General features: G+C 46.2%; 1 protein-coding gene across 1 annotated transcript in view; it reads right to left on the bottom strand.

Moving 5' to 3' along the window:
• Positions 1-1,329: 1,329 nt before the first annotated feature.
• Positions 1,330-18,451, bottom strand: part of LOC119177293 (b(0,+)-type amino acid transporter 1) — a 115,215-nt gene continuing 98,093 nt past the window's right edge. Inside the window, exons 9-13 of the mRNA XM_037428751.2 lie at positions 18,013-18,116; positions 14,450-14,546; positions 14,228-14,377; positions 10,697-10,865; positions 1,330-1,998 (exon numbers count right to left, since the gene is read on the bottom strand). Coding sequence (XP_037284648.1) covers positions 1,925-1,998; positions 10,697-10,865; positions 14,228-14,377; positions 14,450-14,546; positions 18,013-18,116 — 594 coding nt within the window. The 3' untranslated portion in view covers positions 1,330-1,924. The remainder of the gene's footprint in view (positions 1,999-10,696; positions 10,866-14,227; positions 14,378-14,449; positions 14,547-18,012; positions 18,117-18,451) is intronic.

Below are 18,451 nucleotides of genomic sequence, written 5' to 3'. Positions count from 1 at the left end.
GCTAGGTGCCAGACGATGGGACAGCGAGTTCACCTCAAAACGATATTTAAAATTGGGCAGCCAATGACAGAAACATGCCTTTGAGCGCAGCCAGCTTGTGTTTGTTACGTTTGTCTTTTACCCCGCTTCGAGAGGTGGTGAGTCACAAGCACCCGCCGATCCTTCCACGCCCAAATATATAGTCGCCGAGGTCAGCGCTGTCCGAAAAGCGGGCATGCACAGCTCGATGTAGCGTCGGACGACATCGTCAGCTTCTGTTTTTAGGTCGTGCATGAGAAAACACGCTATATTTCTTGCAGCACTTAAAGAAGCACGGCGCAGCGTCGAGGCGTGGGGGGGGGGGGGGGGGCTACGTCAAACCCCGTGATTTCTGCTCCGATTGCGCGTTTACTTTATTTATTTTCGCGCATGCGCAATTGCCTCCATTTGCCGAGTTACTGCCGCTTGAATGCGACCCCACAAATACTGCCACTTTGAGGGCAAATTAAGAGATAGAAAAAAAAAACAGGAAACCACGAAGTGTCGCAAACGAGGCGTTCTTGAGACAAGAACAACGTGGGTAGGCGGTGAAAACGTTCACCTACTAATTACATTAACTGATTGATTGATTGATATGTGGGGTTTAACGTCCCAAAACCACTATATGATTATGAGAGACGCCGTAGTGGAGGGCTCCGGAAATTTAGACCACCTGGGGTTCTTTAACGTGCACCCAAACCTGAGCACACGGGCCTACAACATTTCCGCCTCCATCGGAAATGCAGCCGCCGCAGCCGGGATTTGAACCCGCGCCCTGTGGGTTAGCAGCCGAGTATTTTAGCCACTAGACCACCACGGCGGGGCTACATTAACTGCCACGGGTGTCTGCAGGTTGCACAAGCAAACACGAGCCCATCTCATTCTTTGGCCCCGAACATTTGATTTACCAATGCTAGGGTCAATAAGTAGCGGGCAAACTTCTTTTACAAGCTGACACAAATTCCCCATTAGTTAAAACGCCATGCTGCTATGAGGCCAAGGCGATCAGCCCCGTAAATAGTGAATCTGACCATGACATAGCGGTTAATATTATCTTGCCTGCATAACGAGCAAGTTTTGATACCCAATATTGGCAGAACTGGAAGTGGTCCCAGACATCGCCTAATAAATAAAACGTTGAAACTTATGAAGTTCGTAATCGAGTTCGTTAGCAACAGCAAGAAAAAAAAAAGTAAGCACTGCGCACTCCAAAGTATCGGTCCGAAAACCACCTACAGCTCGGACCAATACAGTTCAGCGCAAGACGAACCAATTAAGGTTAAAAAAAATTACAAAAAAATTGAACACAAGTAAAATATGGCCATAACTTTAATTCAGTCCAGCTGCAGCAGCCGCTTCTCTCTTCCTTTTTTGTTTGTTTGTTTTTACAGTGTTTGAAAAGAGCAGCGCGGGAAGGACGGACCTTTCAAAGGACTCCGTTCTGTACAGTTCCACGAAAACCTGCTCAGCGCAGGCAATGGCCACTGTGATTGCTTTGTACGTAGCGTGGCGTGCACGGTTATATAAAAAAAGGGGAGAAGTCATTGGGTATAATGGTGGGAAAGAAATGATTTGTTTCGTAAGGTGGGAACAAATATTTTAAAAATTATATATATGTATATCTCGGGCTCACGGGATAGCTGCTAGATCATTTGTGTTCTTGAGACGAAACGCATGTCTGAGCACCACTTTACGTCACCGGTTAACAGACACCACACTCGGAAGAGTCCATTGCAGGCACGCCCTGTTTCACAGTCACGCACGCAGAGCCATCGTCCCGTGCCCACTAATGTCCTGTGGACGCCATCCGCACTGTCAACGCTTGCCCCCTGCCATCCTGTGCTGCACCTGGAGAACTGTGCAGAGGAGGGACATCTTCGTCCACGTGGGACGAGGCCGTCGTGTCTTAGTCCTGGCCCATATCTTTGTACGTTGTCGGCACTACGTTGAGCATCAACTGTAGAAGAATCGTGAATTTTCCTGAAAACAGAATTTCAAAGTTTGCGGTTAACGTCAATTAAGAAGTGCAGTGTTTTGCACTAAGGCAGGTGGGAAGTGAACATAGCACTAGAGGGCAATTGAATTAGGGCGATACTGTTTTATAAAAAAATCTTTAAAATGGAATAAAATTGGTGTTGCGTCATAGCAACGTAAGGCTAGCTATACATGCGCCAAACGTCAAATGTGAAAAGAACAAGACAAAAAAACACAACACATCAAAGGCATTATCACAGAAACTAAAGGTGGTATACAGTGTCTCAGCCACAGCACTTGGATACAGAAATCATCGAGCAGCTGAGCTGCGCATATTAACTCCAGGGTGTGTGCAGATGAGAACGTTGGTGTCAGACGACGCCCTGTCATTTTTCATTTCGCTTTTCACACACACACACACACACACACACACACACACACACACACACACACACACACACACGCGCGCGCGCGCGAGATTGTTGATCAGTTGCTAGCTCGTAATAAGTTCATGTGCTACGTGACGCCACACAGGCTCATAAAGAGTATGCCACACTCGACGCCATGGCTACTGGTGGCGCTGACTGACCCTCCCATGTTTAAATTCACATATAAATCAAATAAAGTGGCTGGGAGGATAGCCGCCGTGGTAGCTCAGTGGTAGAGCATGGAACGCGTTATTCGAAGGTCGCAGGTTCACTTCCTGCCCACGACAAGTTATCTTTCTTCACAATCACATTACGATTCAGTTTAATTACTGCTAGTATACTTTTCTCGGCATTAATGTCTGTTATATATATATATATACACAATGGAAATAAGTGTATACTTAAAGGCTCGTTTTTCCGTGTTTTGACACAATAATAATCAGATCTAACAGACAATAATGCCAAGGAATGTATAGGAGAAAATATTAGAACCAATGTAGTGTAAATAAGAAGAAAGAGAAGTGGGTGAGAAAAATAACTTGCCGTGAGCAGGAATCGAACCTACGACCTCCGAATAACGCGTTCGATGCTCTAATCACTGAGCTATCATGGCGGCCATCTCCCAGCCACTCTATTAGATTTATATGTGAATTTAAACGTGGGAGTGTCAGTCAGCGCCATCTGTAGCTATAGCGGCATATATATATATATATATATATATATATATATATATATATATATATATATATATATATATATATATATATATATATATATATATATATATATATATATATATATATATATATATATATATATATACATGTGTGCGTGCGTGTGTGTCTGTGTGAATCTGAAGCCAGAATCGCTTTTAGCAAAATTACGCGAAAACGGGATTTTCACGCAATTTGTCCCAGCTATTCCGTAAAGGCGAAGCACTGAATGTGATAGCAGTGAACTGGAATGTGACGCGAAGAATGGCAAGCAGATCAAAGCCTGCCCCACATTGCTAACGCACAAATGACGCACGAAACGTACTCACAGCTAGAGACGAATGCGAATAAGTGCCTCAGTTTTTACTTTGGTGTGTCTGAAAAGCCCACCCTTTTGCAAACGGAAACTGTGCAGCGAGTGCAGTGACCTTTGTGTGGCCGGTAACTACAAGAAAACCGTTTCGGAGTAAGCCCAATGTATGTGATTCTCCGCACCACGGAATAAGCGCGCGCACGCGTGAGCATTTTTCACACCCCCCCCCCCCCCCCCCGCGGGTCAAAATACATGTGGAATATGAACGCATGAGCACGCGTCATCGCGTCGGGGCGATTTGGCGATGTGCGCTCATTGCACCATGTTGCAGGTAATGCTGAAAACTCAATAGTTTCCCTGAGTTCGGCATCACAAGCGTTAATTGGTGGATATAAATAGCTTGCCGTTTGAAAGTTGAAGGACGTGCACTTTTGTGGCAGTGGCTAACGCCTCGCACTCACGATTCAGATGTCCCCCGTTTGATTCCGCGCACTGCAGTATTTTTCTGAGTTACGCTTTTTCTTGTGTTTCTGTATATATAGATATATAAACATATACGGGGAATGACGGCGGTCGTCAATGCCAGCGGCATAATCCAGTCGAGAGTGTCTATACAATTGCTATCGCAATAAAAAAAACATGTTGCAAGTTTTTGGTGAGCTTGGAGTTAGACCCCGAAATGGCCCAACTGACGTCAACGAGCATGTAGGTATAGTTGCCATCGTTAAGATTCTGAGGTCGGAAATATGCTAGAGTGCCTTCAGGACGACAGAACACAATGGAAAACAGCAGGAAAAGACAATACCAGGCACTCATCTTATCTTTTGTCGCCTTCATCTGTGGTCATGTGGACTGAAATTTTCGCAATAATAGTAATAATAATAATTTTAGGGTTTAACGTCTCAAATTTTCAACACCAATATCGAATTTAAGCAACATACTTTTACTTATCCATTTTGGTTTACGTTTGACCTCATTCCGAAGAATTACATGTGGCATAATTGTTAACCTAATATGTGGCAACGTTCTACAAAGTTTTGATAATTCTGACTATTATGACGCGGTGCAAAAAAGAAACGTGGTATTATATAGACGCGGTGCTCATATGTGGTCCAGCACAGCTGAAGCTTTGGCGGAGCAGGGTTGATTTTACTTAGAGAAACATATTTTTTACACATTGCGTGCGATTCTGCAGGCCCCATGAAGTACGCCAATATTGTTTACCTGATTAAGAAGCAATACGGGTAATTTTTATTGCCTACACGTGCGCGCATGCGTACTACAAAAGGACACTAAAGTGAAACAACATTTTACGTGAGAGTGAAAGCTCAATGTAAAACTTCTAAAACGACAATATTATTCACGGAAGTGCCTTACATACTGAGAAATTAATGTTAATGCACGAGAACACATGCGCTGCAATATAGACATTCGCAAAATGATTCCGATCACGTCAGAGTTACAACCAAAAACTAATCACTAGTAATCGACCTAACTGCACTAAATAAAGAACCTTCCGTGCATCAAGAGATGTAATAAGATGCTGCTCATTTGTTACTGTTTGATTGATGAAAAAAATAACCGCCGGACGTTACTATGGGGATTGCGCGAGTGCTTCAAATTTCAATTTTCGCCTGCACTCTCAAACAAACAAAAAAGAGCCAAAAGAGGATTTCCACACGCTAATTCTCTTCGGGCACTCACTTGACCGCTCTTAAAAGGTAGACGTAGAGAGAGAGAGAGAGTAGCCATTTAAAAGGGCGTCATGGAACTCTGGCAAAGCGCGTTTCGATTCGAAGGTGCCACCGTATGGACCATATGCAAAATTGCTGCCATCTGTCAGCCGTCATGTGTTACCGCCATGTTAGAGGCACAGCGCAGTACACACGGTCCGCGTGTGTTTACGTATACTTCGGACGTGTATTCAGTGATAATTGCAATGCCCACGTATTGCTGCGTCCCTTGCTGCACACAGAGAGGAACTCAAACTGCCGAAGAAAAAAAAAAGGTTAGCCGGAAATTTCACCCCTTGTCACTTTTTTAAGCTGATGACGTTTCCAGCATGTACTCCGGCTACTGCTCCCAAAACACGTGTTTGCGTTCTCCTTTACAAGCAAGACGTGAAATAGCATTTGTACTCGTGTTTGCTCAAATTGCTGCGCACCGAAGCAAGGTAGTTTTTGCGACGTTTCCGCTATCAGCCGTAACAAGTGAAGGCGACTTCTACGCTTCACGCAGAAGCCACGTTCACGCAACGGGCTTTATCGCAGCTAATTGCAGTTCAACGCACATTTAGCGAGAGATGGATGGAGAATTCAACTGCAAAAACAAGAATCACCGAAACTATTCGTGCTGGATGGAAGAGACTTCGTACCACTGATCGTAAGGTACATTGCTCGTGTACGCATGCAATTCATTGCTCCACCAACATGTGTATGCCAAAATTTACCCATTTAGGTGTTACAGAACGCACGTCGAAGCGCTTGCCTTGAACTCGATGTCATGCGATGCTCGCTTGCACTTCAATTGCCGGTTGCAGCACTCCAAAATAACTGAAACATCACATGTCGCTTTGACAAGCTTCCTAATTTTCTGCAGCGGGGTTGGATTGACGAAAGAAGCTTGTCAGGTCCCTGATTTTTCGGAAACCTCGTCTCAACACCCACAAAACAGAAGGGCCTATGGACGTTCGCTTGCGAACGGCTCTCTTTGCACTACCCAGTTATGGCCAGCGCGGTGATGAGGGCGCTGGTGGCGGTGTTTCTTGCAGCGCCGCCTGGCAGAGTCTGACGTCTATACACCAAACATGTCTTGGCGTGTTCCCTGATCACTCCGGTTAGAGTTGCCCCGGCAACGGTCGGGGTAGCCACGGGGGGGGGGGGGGGGGGTGACGTGTCGCGACCTGTGTGGCCTAGTTCGGCCACAGCTGCCACGCCATCGCCAGTGCCTCCTCCTTCTCTATTTCAGCCTCATCCGTCTGTCGAATATGTTAGGTTGGTAGTGGGTCTTGGTAGCTCTGACTTCGGGCAAACATGCACATCTTCGGTGGTGGTGGTAACGCATGGCTCCATGCTCAAAGGGACGCTAGGATTAAGGAATGTTCATGGAGCTGCGGACATGGACAAGGTGCGCCTTTTAACGGTGAGTGTACTGTTTTCGTAGGTACTACACAGCGCTAGCTGCACGTCTGCATCAGCTCTGCGGAAGCAGGCTATCAGCCATTCCCAACAGTAGCACGAGTTAGTGGGGTTGTTGCTGATGTCCAAATAAACTGTCAATTTACGAGTTAACAGTGCTATGCGTGTTGGTATGTAAGCGATTGCACAACTCATATAACTTGATGAGTGATGCGATCTCTTATCAAGAGTGATTAGTTGTTTATCACACATTGTCTCTGCAGTGCTGAAAGGGCTTGATATCATTTTAAGACGTGTTTCAGGCTACGTCGTAATCACATTTTTATCGATAATCGAGTGTGCATTATGCTTCGGCGGGTGGAAGCGGGTGGAATCGAACGATGATCGATGCCCAATTGGTCACCAATATTGAAGGCCAACTCCGGCGATTTCTTGACGACGTCAGGATAATGGTGCTTTTATGTTCCTTAGACACTCCTCCCACGTGCCCGATAGCTGAAATGCTTAAAAAACTTGATAATAACTTTAATAACTTTAATACCGAAAAACCAGAATACCGAAACCTAAACCCAACCGAGTGCGCTTCTACGTGTGGCGTAATAGTTTGCCTGACGCTGCCGGAACCTGCCTTATTGCACATAATGCCCGCCAGATGGCACTACATGTCTACGCTGTCCACGGCGGTCGGCTAAAACGCTTACGCTGTTATGGTGAATATATGGCGAATCGTGTGTGGCTCACAACGCAACACGACCTGGCACTTAGGCTATCACACGTCAACCAACACGGAAAAAGAAATCACACGCTCAACCCAGAAAGCTCCGGCCAAACCCACGCATCCATAGCAGGCACGGAGGAAGGAAAGATAGGAGAGGGCATGCCCAGCCGGCGCACTACGTGAAAAGTGTGGAGGAAATTACATCATGGCGGCCATATTCACTGGGCACAATGGCGGCGTTGATATGGTTACGCATGGAGGAAGGTGGTTACGTGTTGCGCAGTGTCGGTGGTTTTGCAGTGAGCGGCCGCAGCTAGCGGTGGCATGTGCACCTCGGAAGTTCTCGTGCTGAGCCGTGGTGGACAATAACCATGCTCTGCGCCGCTCTATTGGTTACGCAGTGTTCTCCTGACAGCTGCTGTACTTCTGGCAACGCTTACTAAAACCTTTTGTCCGTCACGTATCCTCAACAGTGCGTGAAATGAGTGCATATATCCATGTGTCGTGCGGCGGATGACGCGGATGAAGCATTTCAAGTGTTCAGCGAAATTGCGTAGGGGACCATGACGAAACGGAACGATGACGAACACCGTGCAGGTCAGTGACAGTTGTGCCGTGCTCCTGCTTGTTACAACGGACGAAACTGTTGTGCCCAGCAAGACGAAAAGAGGACCATGTGCACATACGTAGTTTCGTGTTCAGTATGTGTACAGTAAGAACTTGCATGTACATATTAAAACACCTTTTCTATCGCACCTTGTTATTTTCGCCCCCAGCATTGTAGTCTCAACGTTAGAGCAACTGCGTTCAAGTGTCACTTGCACCGTGCTCAAAGCCACCAAGGTCGCAGAATGCTGACGCCGGTGAGTTTCACGTGGAACACGGACACAGTGGCCGGGTGCCGCGTGGGCCGCGTGTCGGAATGCACCCGTAGAATAAGGCACACGACTGATCGCGTTGTCTGTACAGTGCGTGAATTAGCGACGTGAAAACTTTTCCCGTTGTCAGTGCATCTAGCGCGCATTCTTGTGCTTGCTTCGTTGTCGGCGAGCTGTTACTCGCTGTTAATACTCGGACAAAATGACTTCGCCGAAGGTGCCGCGCTGGCCCAGAGTGTTAAGACCCGTTCCGTTGGTTTGGAATCGTCACGACACGCGCGCTGCGCAGCCAACGTGCTTTCCGAGCCAGAGAGAGTGTCGTGCGTTCTGTTTTACTTTCGGATGTAAACAAGAGAGGAGAATTTGCCCAGTTAATATGGCCAACTTCCGGCTTCACCACGGCTTCACAACGAGTGACATCAGGGTCTCTCCTCAGTTGTTTCCTTCCTCCATGATAGAAGACAAGCAGACGCTACAGTGGCACATCAGTTCGTCACTTCTGCCAAGCAAAACTCAACGTCACACACACAATGTTGTCATTAATTCTAGCAAGCGAGGTGAGCGTTTCGAGGCAAGCTATACAATTGATTTGAACAGAATCTGTGAAACTCTCAAGCCTGCAATTTGGCATGGATGGCGCAAACGTGCAAATGAATGTACCCAGTGAATTTCATTGAGATCCACTGACCTCGAAAAATCGCCGGAATTGGCCTTTAATTGTTAACGTCATCAGATCTCTCATAGCTGGTCGTCGAACGCCAGCAGCGTTAGCCGCACAACATCTTTTGGAGGCTCTCGTTCTATTTCTTGACAGTCTTCAGTAAAAGCACCATTAACACCCGTTGCATGCTCCGTACATACGTGCTGCAATGGAACGCCAGGTCTCTACGACCGCGCCATGCTGACCTCATTCTTAGGCTCCTTGCAATGAATAATCCGCCGGATGTTATAGCTCTCGAAGAAACCAATGTAAGAAATGATGAGCTCAGACTTCGGGGTTACGTAGGCATTCACTGCAATGTCCGATGCACGGTGATGGCGTGTGCATCTTTCCGGTGTACATACATCACGCACCCACGAAATGCTTCGAAAGCGTCATCGTACATACAATCTCATGTTCATTTCACAGTGATTGACGCAAGTGAACTCTGCGGACCTGGCCACCCGTTTATAGGCAGATTTTTTTATTTTGATTTTTTTGCTTATACTTGTCTAAGTCTTCGTCCTCTTTTCTTTACTTCCCTCTGTTCTTTCCTCTTTCTCCCCTCTTAGCTCCGTTTCCTCTGTTTCTTCCCTCCTCCCGAAAGAGTGAGCACGCGTTGTGCGCCTCCAGGTGGCAGTTGCCAGCTTGCTCTCTCCCTCTTTCCTCTGTGTTCTTGTGTTTCCATGTATAAAAATCAAATAATAAATAAGAATTATTAAGAAAAAGAAAACAAACACCTGTGTACCAAGACACATTGTATAAAATGTCTTTTGCTGGCTTAAAGACGGTAGTTTGAGGTGCAGATACAATGCGATGCTCCCAGTACGTACGCTGTAGTCTTTCAAAATGTTTAGGACATGCCTCACAAGTAATAGGAAAGGCTTTAGATTTTCTACGGCGCACGTTCTTACGGCCGCCGCCGTGCGCTGTTTTCTCTTGTTGCTGTTTTCGTGCTTTGCTTACATCTGCGATGATGCTCGGCGTTATAACAGAATTGAGTGAGTATAAGTGACTGTGGGAGCTATGGTGGTAGCTCTAGCATAAGCCGTGGCTGATGTCAGGGTAGACCGTGTCCGCGCGCGTTGTTATCGTTCGAGCGCTTGTACTCGCATGTGTTTAGTGGAGTATTGAAGGACAGGTTACTCGTGTAAATTCCGCCATGAATAATCATTCACCGCGTTCCCCTGACTACCAGAGGATGGGCTTGGTTCCAAAATCGGTACATGCAGTTGGCCCAATTTTTCGGGAGTTAGCTGACGTTCGTGTCACCTGGGAGTGGCAACACAAAACTCAACAGGTGGCGCGACAATCTGCTCACTCCCGACAGGGGGGTGGGGGGAAGGATGGCGCGTCTGGATTTTGATACATGGAGCCTATGGGGAGTTTCGCAACTCATATGAGTGAATACGTCTGCCTACGACAATGTGCTTTCTTGGTCATTTGATTAATAGCATCTGCACCTAAATTGGTATGACATAACATGTTTGAATGACGATTACAAATGGAATTGGAGCATTATGGAATAGGTTGTCACACTTCGGAATTTTTCCTGAAAGTAAAAGCCTAAAACAGGCAAGTTAACACTTTTAAACTCATGGTATTCACAGTATATCAAAAATAACCTGAAGCCAACAGCTACAGTAGTTTCTATGTATAAGATCTCGTCCAAATCACACTTTCACGGAATTGACAAAGATTATTTCCGACTCAACGTATATTTTTCCAGCGATACTAAATGGGGTCGGTGGACATGCGTTGGTCTGACGGCGGCCTTGCAAAACCTGCGTGCGACTGCTTTGCACGCTCATACTCACGCATTATGCCAAGCCTAAGCCTGTAGTGGACGAATGGCACGTAGAAAAGGAGTCCCGAGACGATGAACAGGCAGGCGTAGACGTACTCCACCTGTGGGTTCTGGATTATGGGTGCCGCCACCAGGTATATGGACAGTACCAACACGATCCAAGGAATGATGATAGGCACCTGTGGAAGACATTTCATGCAATTACAGCTATGAGACACAGTCCAGGCGCATGCCATCTTGACCTTTGTCCCGTAATTACCAAGTGCTTCGGGCACACCATTGATATTCAAAAGTAGCATTACGTTCAAATCGACTGGGAACTACTACTACACGGCTACTGATTGCATTATGCTCCAAGCACATTATGCTCGGGGTTGTCGCATTTTTTTACTCCACGTCAACTTGGCGACTCTTTTAGGGTGGCGGAAAATATGTCTTGGTCACTTAGCCACTTTCTTGTTCCCTCGATTCAAACAATATGTTCAATATTTCATGACGTAGCAGCCGCTTGGGTATACGAAAACGTGGTAGCTAAGCCTAGCCCGGCAATAAAGAAAGCCTTTTCGATGCGTCACTGGGACTCGGCGAGTTTGGCACACTACTTATTGTTTATCGCGACTTCAAATAGTGATCAAAAGTGCTCTGCATCTTTGGCGCTCCGCTCTCATCGACATTAGAAATCCGACAACCTGCCTGCCTTATTTCTTAGGAATAAGCATAAACGGAGACTCAGACTTCGTCAACACGCAGCGAAAATAACTACATTTTGCTTCAATGGCATTACCCCAGCCACTGTGACCTTCAGTACAAGCATGCCGTACTCATCTTTTTTGTCACCACAGGGCTGTCACTTCTAGTCCTCCTAGGTAACGTCACGCGAGACTCCTGATGAGAGTGTCACTTTACAATAGAGTTCATAGCGTTTGCGTCGCTTCTTGCGTATGCTAATTTAAAAATATAACGCGCGTATCCAGATTTTTAGAGCATCACGCAAGCGCAGTGACACCGAATCGTACAGCAACTATCTGCGCACCTTATTTTAAAACGACCAAAGAAGCCCTGAGATTCGTAGAGCAGACCACGGCGATCACGTTTTCCGAATATTACAGCGCTGGGCGCTTTGCAGAGCCTCCATTTCAAAAAAAAAATGATTCCCGCACCCCTTTCCTACGCTTGACCAATCACTCTTTGAAATGCGCAGTGACGCAAAGTCGCCGATCGGCCACTTGACGTAGCACGTGGCTCGTCCATTGGTCTAAACCAGTCACGACGACGGGCTACGCCTTCCCCTCCCTGTGAGGGAGAAGGGTGGCACGCGAAAGTTTGAAACCAGCTGAAACCGATGTTATAACCCACGGTAACGGGCTTAATATAGCATAAATTCGCAAAATTATTGCGGCAGCGTGTTAACAAAGGAAAAGTGCACATATTTTTCTTTATAACAGTTTTTGAACATCAGGGTCGATTGCTGGTCTTTAAAGTCAGTGATATATGCTTTGATGTCAGCAATTACGATTATGAAGTTCACGCATTATTTATTGAAATTTTCGCCAAAGGGGTAAAAAAAACGTCGCCATTTTTTTCATGCCCGGCCCATGTCCACTTCTTCTTCTTAATTTCAACTATATCCTTAACCCCGGCTTGTTTCCTGACCCATTCTGCTCTCTTCTTGTCACTTAAGGCTACACTTATACCATTTTCCTTTTCATCGCTCGCTGCGCCGTCCTCTATTGAAGCGGAACTCTTTTCGTAAGCCTCCAGGTTTTTGCTCCGTATAGGTAAGTACAGGCAACTGAAGCTGGTATGTCTACCTTCTTCTTGGCGGTTAGTGGCAGATTACCATTATTTATTTAAGACTACTTGCCGAATTTAATCGACCCCATCCTTATTCTAGTTATTTCACTCTCATGATTCGGCTCCGTGGTTACTATACCTGCCTTAAGTATAGACGTATTCCTTCACAACTTCCATCGCATCTCCAGCTATCGTGAAGTGCTGTTTTCTGCTGAAACTGTTGTACATTACTTTATTTTTGGCCTTACTAATATTCAGGCCTAATTTCCTGCTCTCCGTGTCCAGTTCAGTAATCATTAGCTGTAATCCGACCCCTGAGTTACTCATTAGGGCAATGCCATCAGCGAATCACAGCTTACTAAGATACTCTCTATTAACTCTTATTCTTAACTCTTCCCTATATAGGATCCTTAAAACCTCCTGTAAACACACGGTGAGTAGAATTGGAGAGATCATGTTTCCCGGCTTTACACCCTTCTTTACTGCGATTTCGTCACTTTCTTCATGCAGAACTATGGTGGTTGTAGATCCTTTGTAGATTCCTTTGAGAATGTTCATGTAAGGTTCGTCGATGCACTGATTTTCGTAGTGTCGGCATTACTGATGACGTCTGGACTGAGTCCAACGCCTTTTTGTAATCTATGAAAGCATGTATAGGGGTTGGGTGTATACCACGCATTTCTCTATTACCTGATTGATAGTATTGCGGAGTAGCCTGTACGAAATCCTGCTTGGTTCATTGGTTGGTTGAACACTAATGTCACCTTGCCTTAATTCTATTAGGTATTATTTTTGTAAATAGTTTGTATGGAACTTAACCGACAGTAAACTAATGGGCCTGCAATTTTTCAAGTCCTTGATTTCTCCTTCTTATGGATTAAAATTATGTTTGTGTTCTTCCAAGATTCTGGTTCCCTTCCCACCCCACTGCGGTGGTATAGTGGCTAAGGTACTCGGCTGATGATCCGCATATCGCGGGATCGAATCCCGACTGTGGCGGCTGCATTGCCGATGGAGGCGGAAATGTTGCAGGCCCGTGTGCTCAGATTTGGGTGCTCGTTAAAGAACCCCAGGTAGTCGAAATTCCCGGAGCCGTCCACTTCGGCGTCTCTCATAATCATATGGTGGTTTTGGGACGTTCAACCCCGCATATCATCATCTGGTACCCTTCCCGTCAAGGGACACTTCGTATATAAGGTGGCCAGTTTTTTTTTTAACACAATTTTTCCGCCATCTTTTAGGAGGTCCGTTGTTACCTTATCCTCACCATCTATAGATACGCTAATATGTCTGGAGTAATCAAAATAATGCTTCTCGTTTAAAATTGAAGAAACTGGATCGTTACCAAATGTGTTTGTTGGGGAGAGTGCTTTATACTTTTCCAAGCTGCTGCTAATCAAAAATAATGATAAACATTGCGTTGTATACAGTACAGACAAATATATCTAACGGGTAAATATATCTAAACTGTTACTGCTTCGAGATAACAAAACCATATGAAACCAAAGCAGTGCACGCACACGTCTGCAGCACGGTGCTGTTCCACTGAGCAACAAATTACGGTAATGGTATAACGGTTGCCAGAACCTCAAAACTACAGGGGTGTTTGTTACCATGCAGTTGTTTTCTGTAATTGTGATGGTCGGTAAGAAAGAGTAATAATTTTCGTGCGAAAACGTGAAAAAATTCGCGTAAGAATTATTTCCTGCATGCAGGAGACAGCAGAGTTGTGGTCGCTGCCGGATACCTTGTAGGGCCTCGGGGCGTCCTTTTTGGTCCAGCGCAAGATGATGAGGGCTAGCATGGTGGCACCGTAGAACATCCACGCCGCAAAGCTGAAGAAGTCGATCAGGCTGCCGATATCAGCCAATGACACCATGCAGATGGACAGAGCACACTGCAGCGCACAAAGTGTGTAGCGCAATCATTAACGATTCGCCGGCGCCTGTAGCGGAACGTCCGTACTCACGTTGAGAGCCAGTGCTGGAACAGGGGTGAGTCTCCGCGCGTGCGCGTACGACAGGACTTCAGACAGGTGACCCTCTCGAGCAGCCACAAAACCAATCCTGCGAAGAGAAGGAGTTGACGCTCCGCGAGTCCACGCGGTTGCAACCTTGGCCCGACGCTCAAGTGATGTCCTCCGCGAGCAAGTTATACTCTTAGAGAAAAACTTCCAGGGGGAGGGGAATCGGACAGTGTTATTTAGGGCGTCCAAAGACGCAGTATTTAGGGACTCACTTACTGCCCAACTTTCTGCCGTAACGTTTTTTTAGATGCGAAGCAGCTCTTTGACTAGCCTGTGTAACGCTGTCCTTCCGTCCACACCACTCCACTCACCGCAGGGGTTGGAGCGGTGTCAAGTAGCTCACGCCCTTCTAGCAGTGCCTCGGTGACGTCTCACTCCCTCGCCTGCCACGCACTCGCCGCGTGTAAGCGCTCTCTCTCACACACATCTCTCTCTCACCTCAGTGGTCATCAAGTCCCCTGCGCCACCTGTCTCCGTCTGTCGGCGAGAAGAAGCCACGAGTCGGTGGGTGCGCGCGCTGCGCGCGCCACGAGAACCTTGCGGCGCCGACTATGCGGACAGCGTGCCGCTGCTTGCTGCGCGATCACGTCAACGGGCACGACGCCGCCGCGGCATGCTTCCCACTAGGGTGCGAATAATTTTCCCGGCTGTCACCGGCGTTGTGAGGGTTAGCGAACCCAATCGTGTTCGCGAATAGCGACTTCAACACCGACGAGGTGCGAGCCAGGAAAGCCGAACGCAAGCGTCGGCAGTGGTAGACCAGCGACACCGACGAGACGTGAGTCTAGAACATTAATCGCGTTCGAGAATACAGACGGCACGCGGGTAACACCGACGAGACGCGAGCCAAGGAAGCCGAGTGTAAGCGTCTTCAACGGGTCCCGCTTCCCGTGTCTGCGTTTCAAACAAACGTTTACTCGAGTAAACGCTACACCAAGTTTCGCTTCAAACCGTTCTTTCAGCACCCGCGCCAACACCAGTTTCAACCGGGTCAATACCGTGCGCACCACTGCTACTTCGCATTCATCACGGTTTCCTCCGGGGAAACGCTCCATATTTTTTTTGGGGGGGGAGGGAGAGGAAGGGTTTTAGTTATACTGTACGTATTTACGTGCGCGCGTTTGTATGTATGCGCGTATATATACATATTAAAAAGTGAAAAATCATTTTGGGAAAAGGGTTTGAACTACCTCGCCACTCTCTGGCTACGTCATTGTTCCTCGTCATTAAGAAAGGCCGCCAAATATCAAAAGCACTGTGTGTCTACCCGCTTGCAAGCCGCGATCTCATGGTGTCTTGGTTCAAGGGGGACGTGATAGCGTGTATTTCGAAGTCATTGCTTGCATCACTTTCTCGTTACTTTCTCGCCTTCTCAAAAGCATTGCGCTGTAGATTAAATGCATTGTTTGTTCGAGCGCAGTGCGTGGGAAAGCACTCGACATCAGGCAGTCACGTGCGTTGGTATAATATATCACAGGTTTTATTTAAGACGTGGAAGAAATATCACACAAAAACTGAAACTAAAACGCTTTTCCTGAATCGTGCGTTTGCTCAAACTCTACCATTTCCTTATTATTATTCGCTTCCATATTGACTACAGAGTTTATTAATCGATCTTGATGAAGTATAAATAGTAAAGAACGTGAGAAATATTGTGATTGGTGTCACAGAATGGCAATTAACACGTATTAGCTCACTTGTTCCTCAGTGAACCCGAATACGTCAAACAGCCTGCACCTACTTTTAACACTCACTGAACTCTTTTCCCCAATAATGCGGAGAGAGAAAGAACAAAAAATTTTTATATTGAGTGTATCTTTCACTAGCACAGCCGTGAGAGGGAAATTGGGGTAATCAGAGCTCTCCTCTGCCATTCCCCGGATATGTTTCACCTTTTCTAATTTATATGCTCGCAAATATACAAGCACATGCACGAAAATACGTAAAAAGTTGTTTAATAGACCCTCATCCCAAAAAAAAAAATTCTGACAGCGCCTCTTACTATGGTGTTCCTCTTACCACATCATCAAGTTTGGGAGATTGCTTTGGCCAGCTCCAACTTCGAGGATCAGCGAAGGCTGGTCGCCAAGGCTCAGGAATCGTCGCTAGCTCGAAGACATTCTAGACTATATCGAAGGAACTCGTATTCTGAGCAGAATCTACAAATATTACCACAGACGACCCCAAATTTAACATGCATAGCTTTAGCTAACATCCTGTCGCTGTTCAAATTCTGTGGCGAGAATGTCTTCCACAATATTCTTATCATGCTATACAAACGCAACATCTAACTTAGGTTTGCTAACTCAAACTTCTGCGCTTATATAGTGACTATAAGAAACAGGGAGCTAGGTGCAGGGCGTGTCCCCTATTCACTGCGCTAATTTTAATAGCCTGTATGTAACTCTACGTTTGACAAGGCCAGTTCTATAAGACATGCATAGCCATGATCCATGGACGTCTGTCCAGTGACTAGAAAGATCGACGCGTTCAAGGCGATAGTCAATATACAGTCATCAACTTTAAGTGTTAATTCCCATCATAGCAAAAATATGGTACTATATCTGATATGCAGTTCCCGCCAGAAATAGCAATAGTCGAACACATGATTAATGAAAACCTATTCACATTTTCTGCTCACAGTTCTTACTGAAGTATATGTCTATATTTAAAACCCGAAGACCGTCGTATTTTCTTTAATTAGTTTGATTATCCTGCAAGGCTTCCAGTCCGAAATCATTATCAAATACGAGAGACAGTGAGCAAATTTCGCATTTAGAAGCATAAATCTCGACAGAACGTCAAGCTGTGAAGACATATGCTCATAAACAGGGGGAAAACGTAAAAAGTCGCTGTTTGTCAATGTCAGCTGAGAGAGACAGCTCAGCTGCTCTCAGCTTTGTCCAGATTGCAAACGATATGCCCCACGCGGTAAGCCACGCCACAGTATGGACTTGACAACTTCCGTGGAAGCTTAGCGGCTTAGCTGTTAGAGTGACTGACGTGTTCCGAGAATGTGGTTTCGATTCTCGGCCCTGGCGGTCACATTTCGATGAAGGGCGAAATGCGAAATATCTCAGTGCATCTAGATTTATAGACGCATGTTAAGAACTCCAGGTCAGCACAATTAATTTAAAGTACCCTGTTAGTGCGTGACGCAAACTCGGAAGTCAATCGATACGAAAATTTAGTTTGGAGACATCACAGCGCCAAAATCCATGAATGCGAAATAACTCAACGAGTGTCAAATTTGATTATGAATGTCGGGACGAGCGCGGTCTTGGAGGCTGAAGTTAAATGAAAGTTACGGAAAATAGTTTTCTTGAACTGTCAGATAACAACTTTAACATAAATGGGGCAGCATGGAAAGTCAATCATGACATTTTGACTGTTCATGAGGTCGGTGGTTTCAGTTGCGCTCGTGCCATGTGAAGCTGCGACTGCTTTTGTACGAGCGAGACACAACATGCAGCGCCGGCGGTGTCGTACTACATCAAACGACTCACCTGGCCGTGGTGAATGTGGTCCCATTGCCAGAGCCGAACGTGGAGGCGGCAACGAAGAGTGAGATGAGCACTGCCGCTGGCCCCAGCACGTGATTGCCGAACCGCTGCACGGCAGATACACGGCGCGTATGTCAAGGACTAACTTCTCGTGTGAACGCGTTGACAAAACTCTGTGAGCACACAGCCGTACAGATGGCAGTGAAACTAGATACTATTTCATCCTCCTATACACAACCTTGGAGTACTCTTTTACGAGAATATCACCGTGTGCTACCGAACCAGATCTGACCACGCCGATATGACAGGAAACTGAACCAAGCAGACTTGCGTTTAAAGTTAATGCTTGCAATTTCTGTGCGCGGTGTACACAAGAAAAGCGTGAACAGTAAAAACACGGTGATTGGGATTTCTCGACATGAGAACTGTTTTACAATTTGCA

The sequence above is a fragment of the Rhipicephalus microplus genome, chromosome X, assembly GCF_043290135.1.
Source record: "Rhipicephalus microplus isolate Deutch F79 chromosome X, USDA_Rmic, whole genome shotgun sequence".
NCBI lineage: Eukaryota > Metazoa > Arthropoda > Arachnida > Ixodida > Ixodidae > Rhipicephalus > Rhipicephalus microplus.
This window is presented reverse-complemented; position numbering and strand designations above follow the sequence as displayed.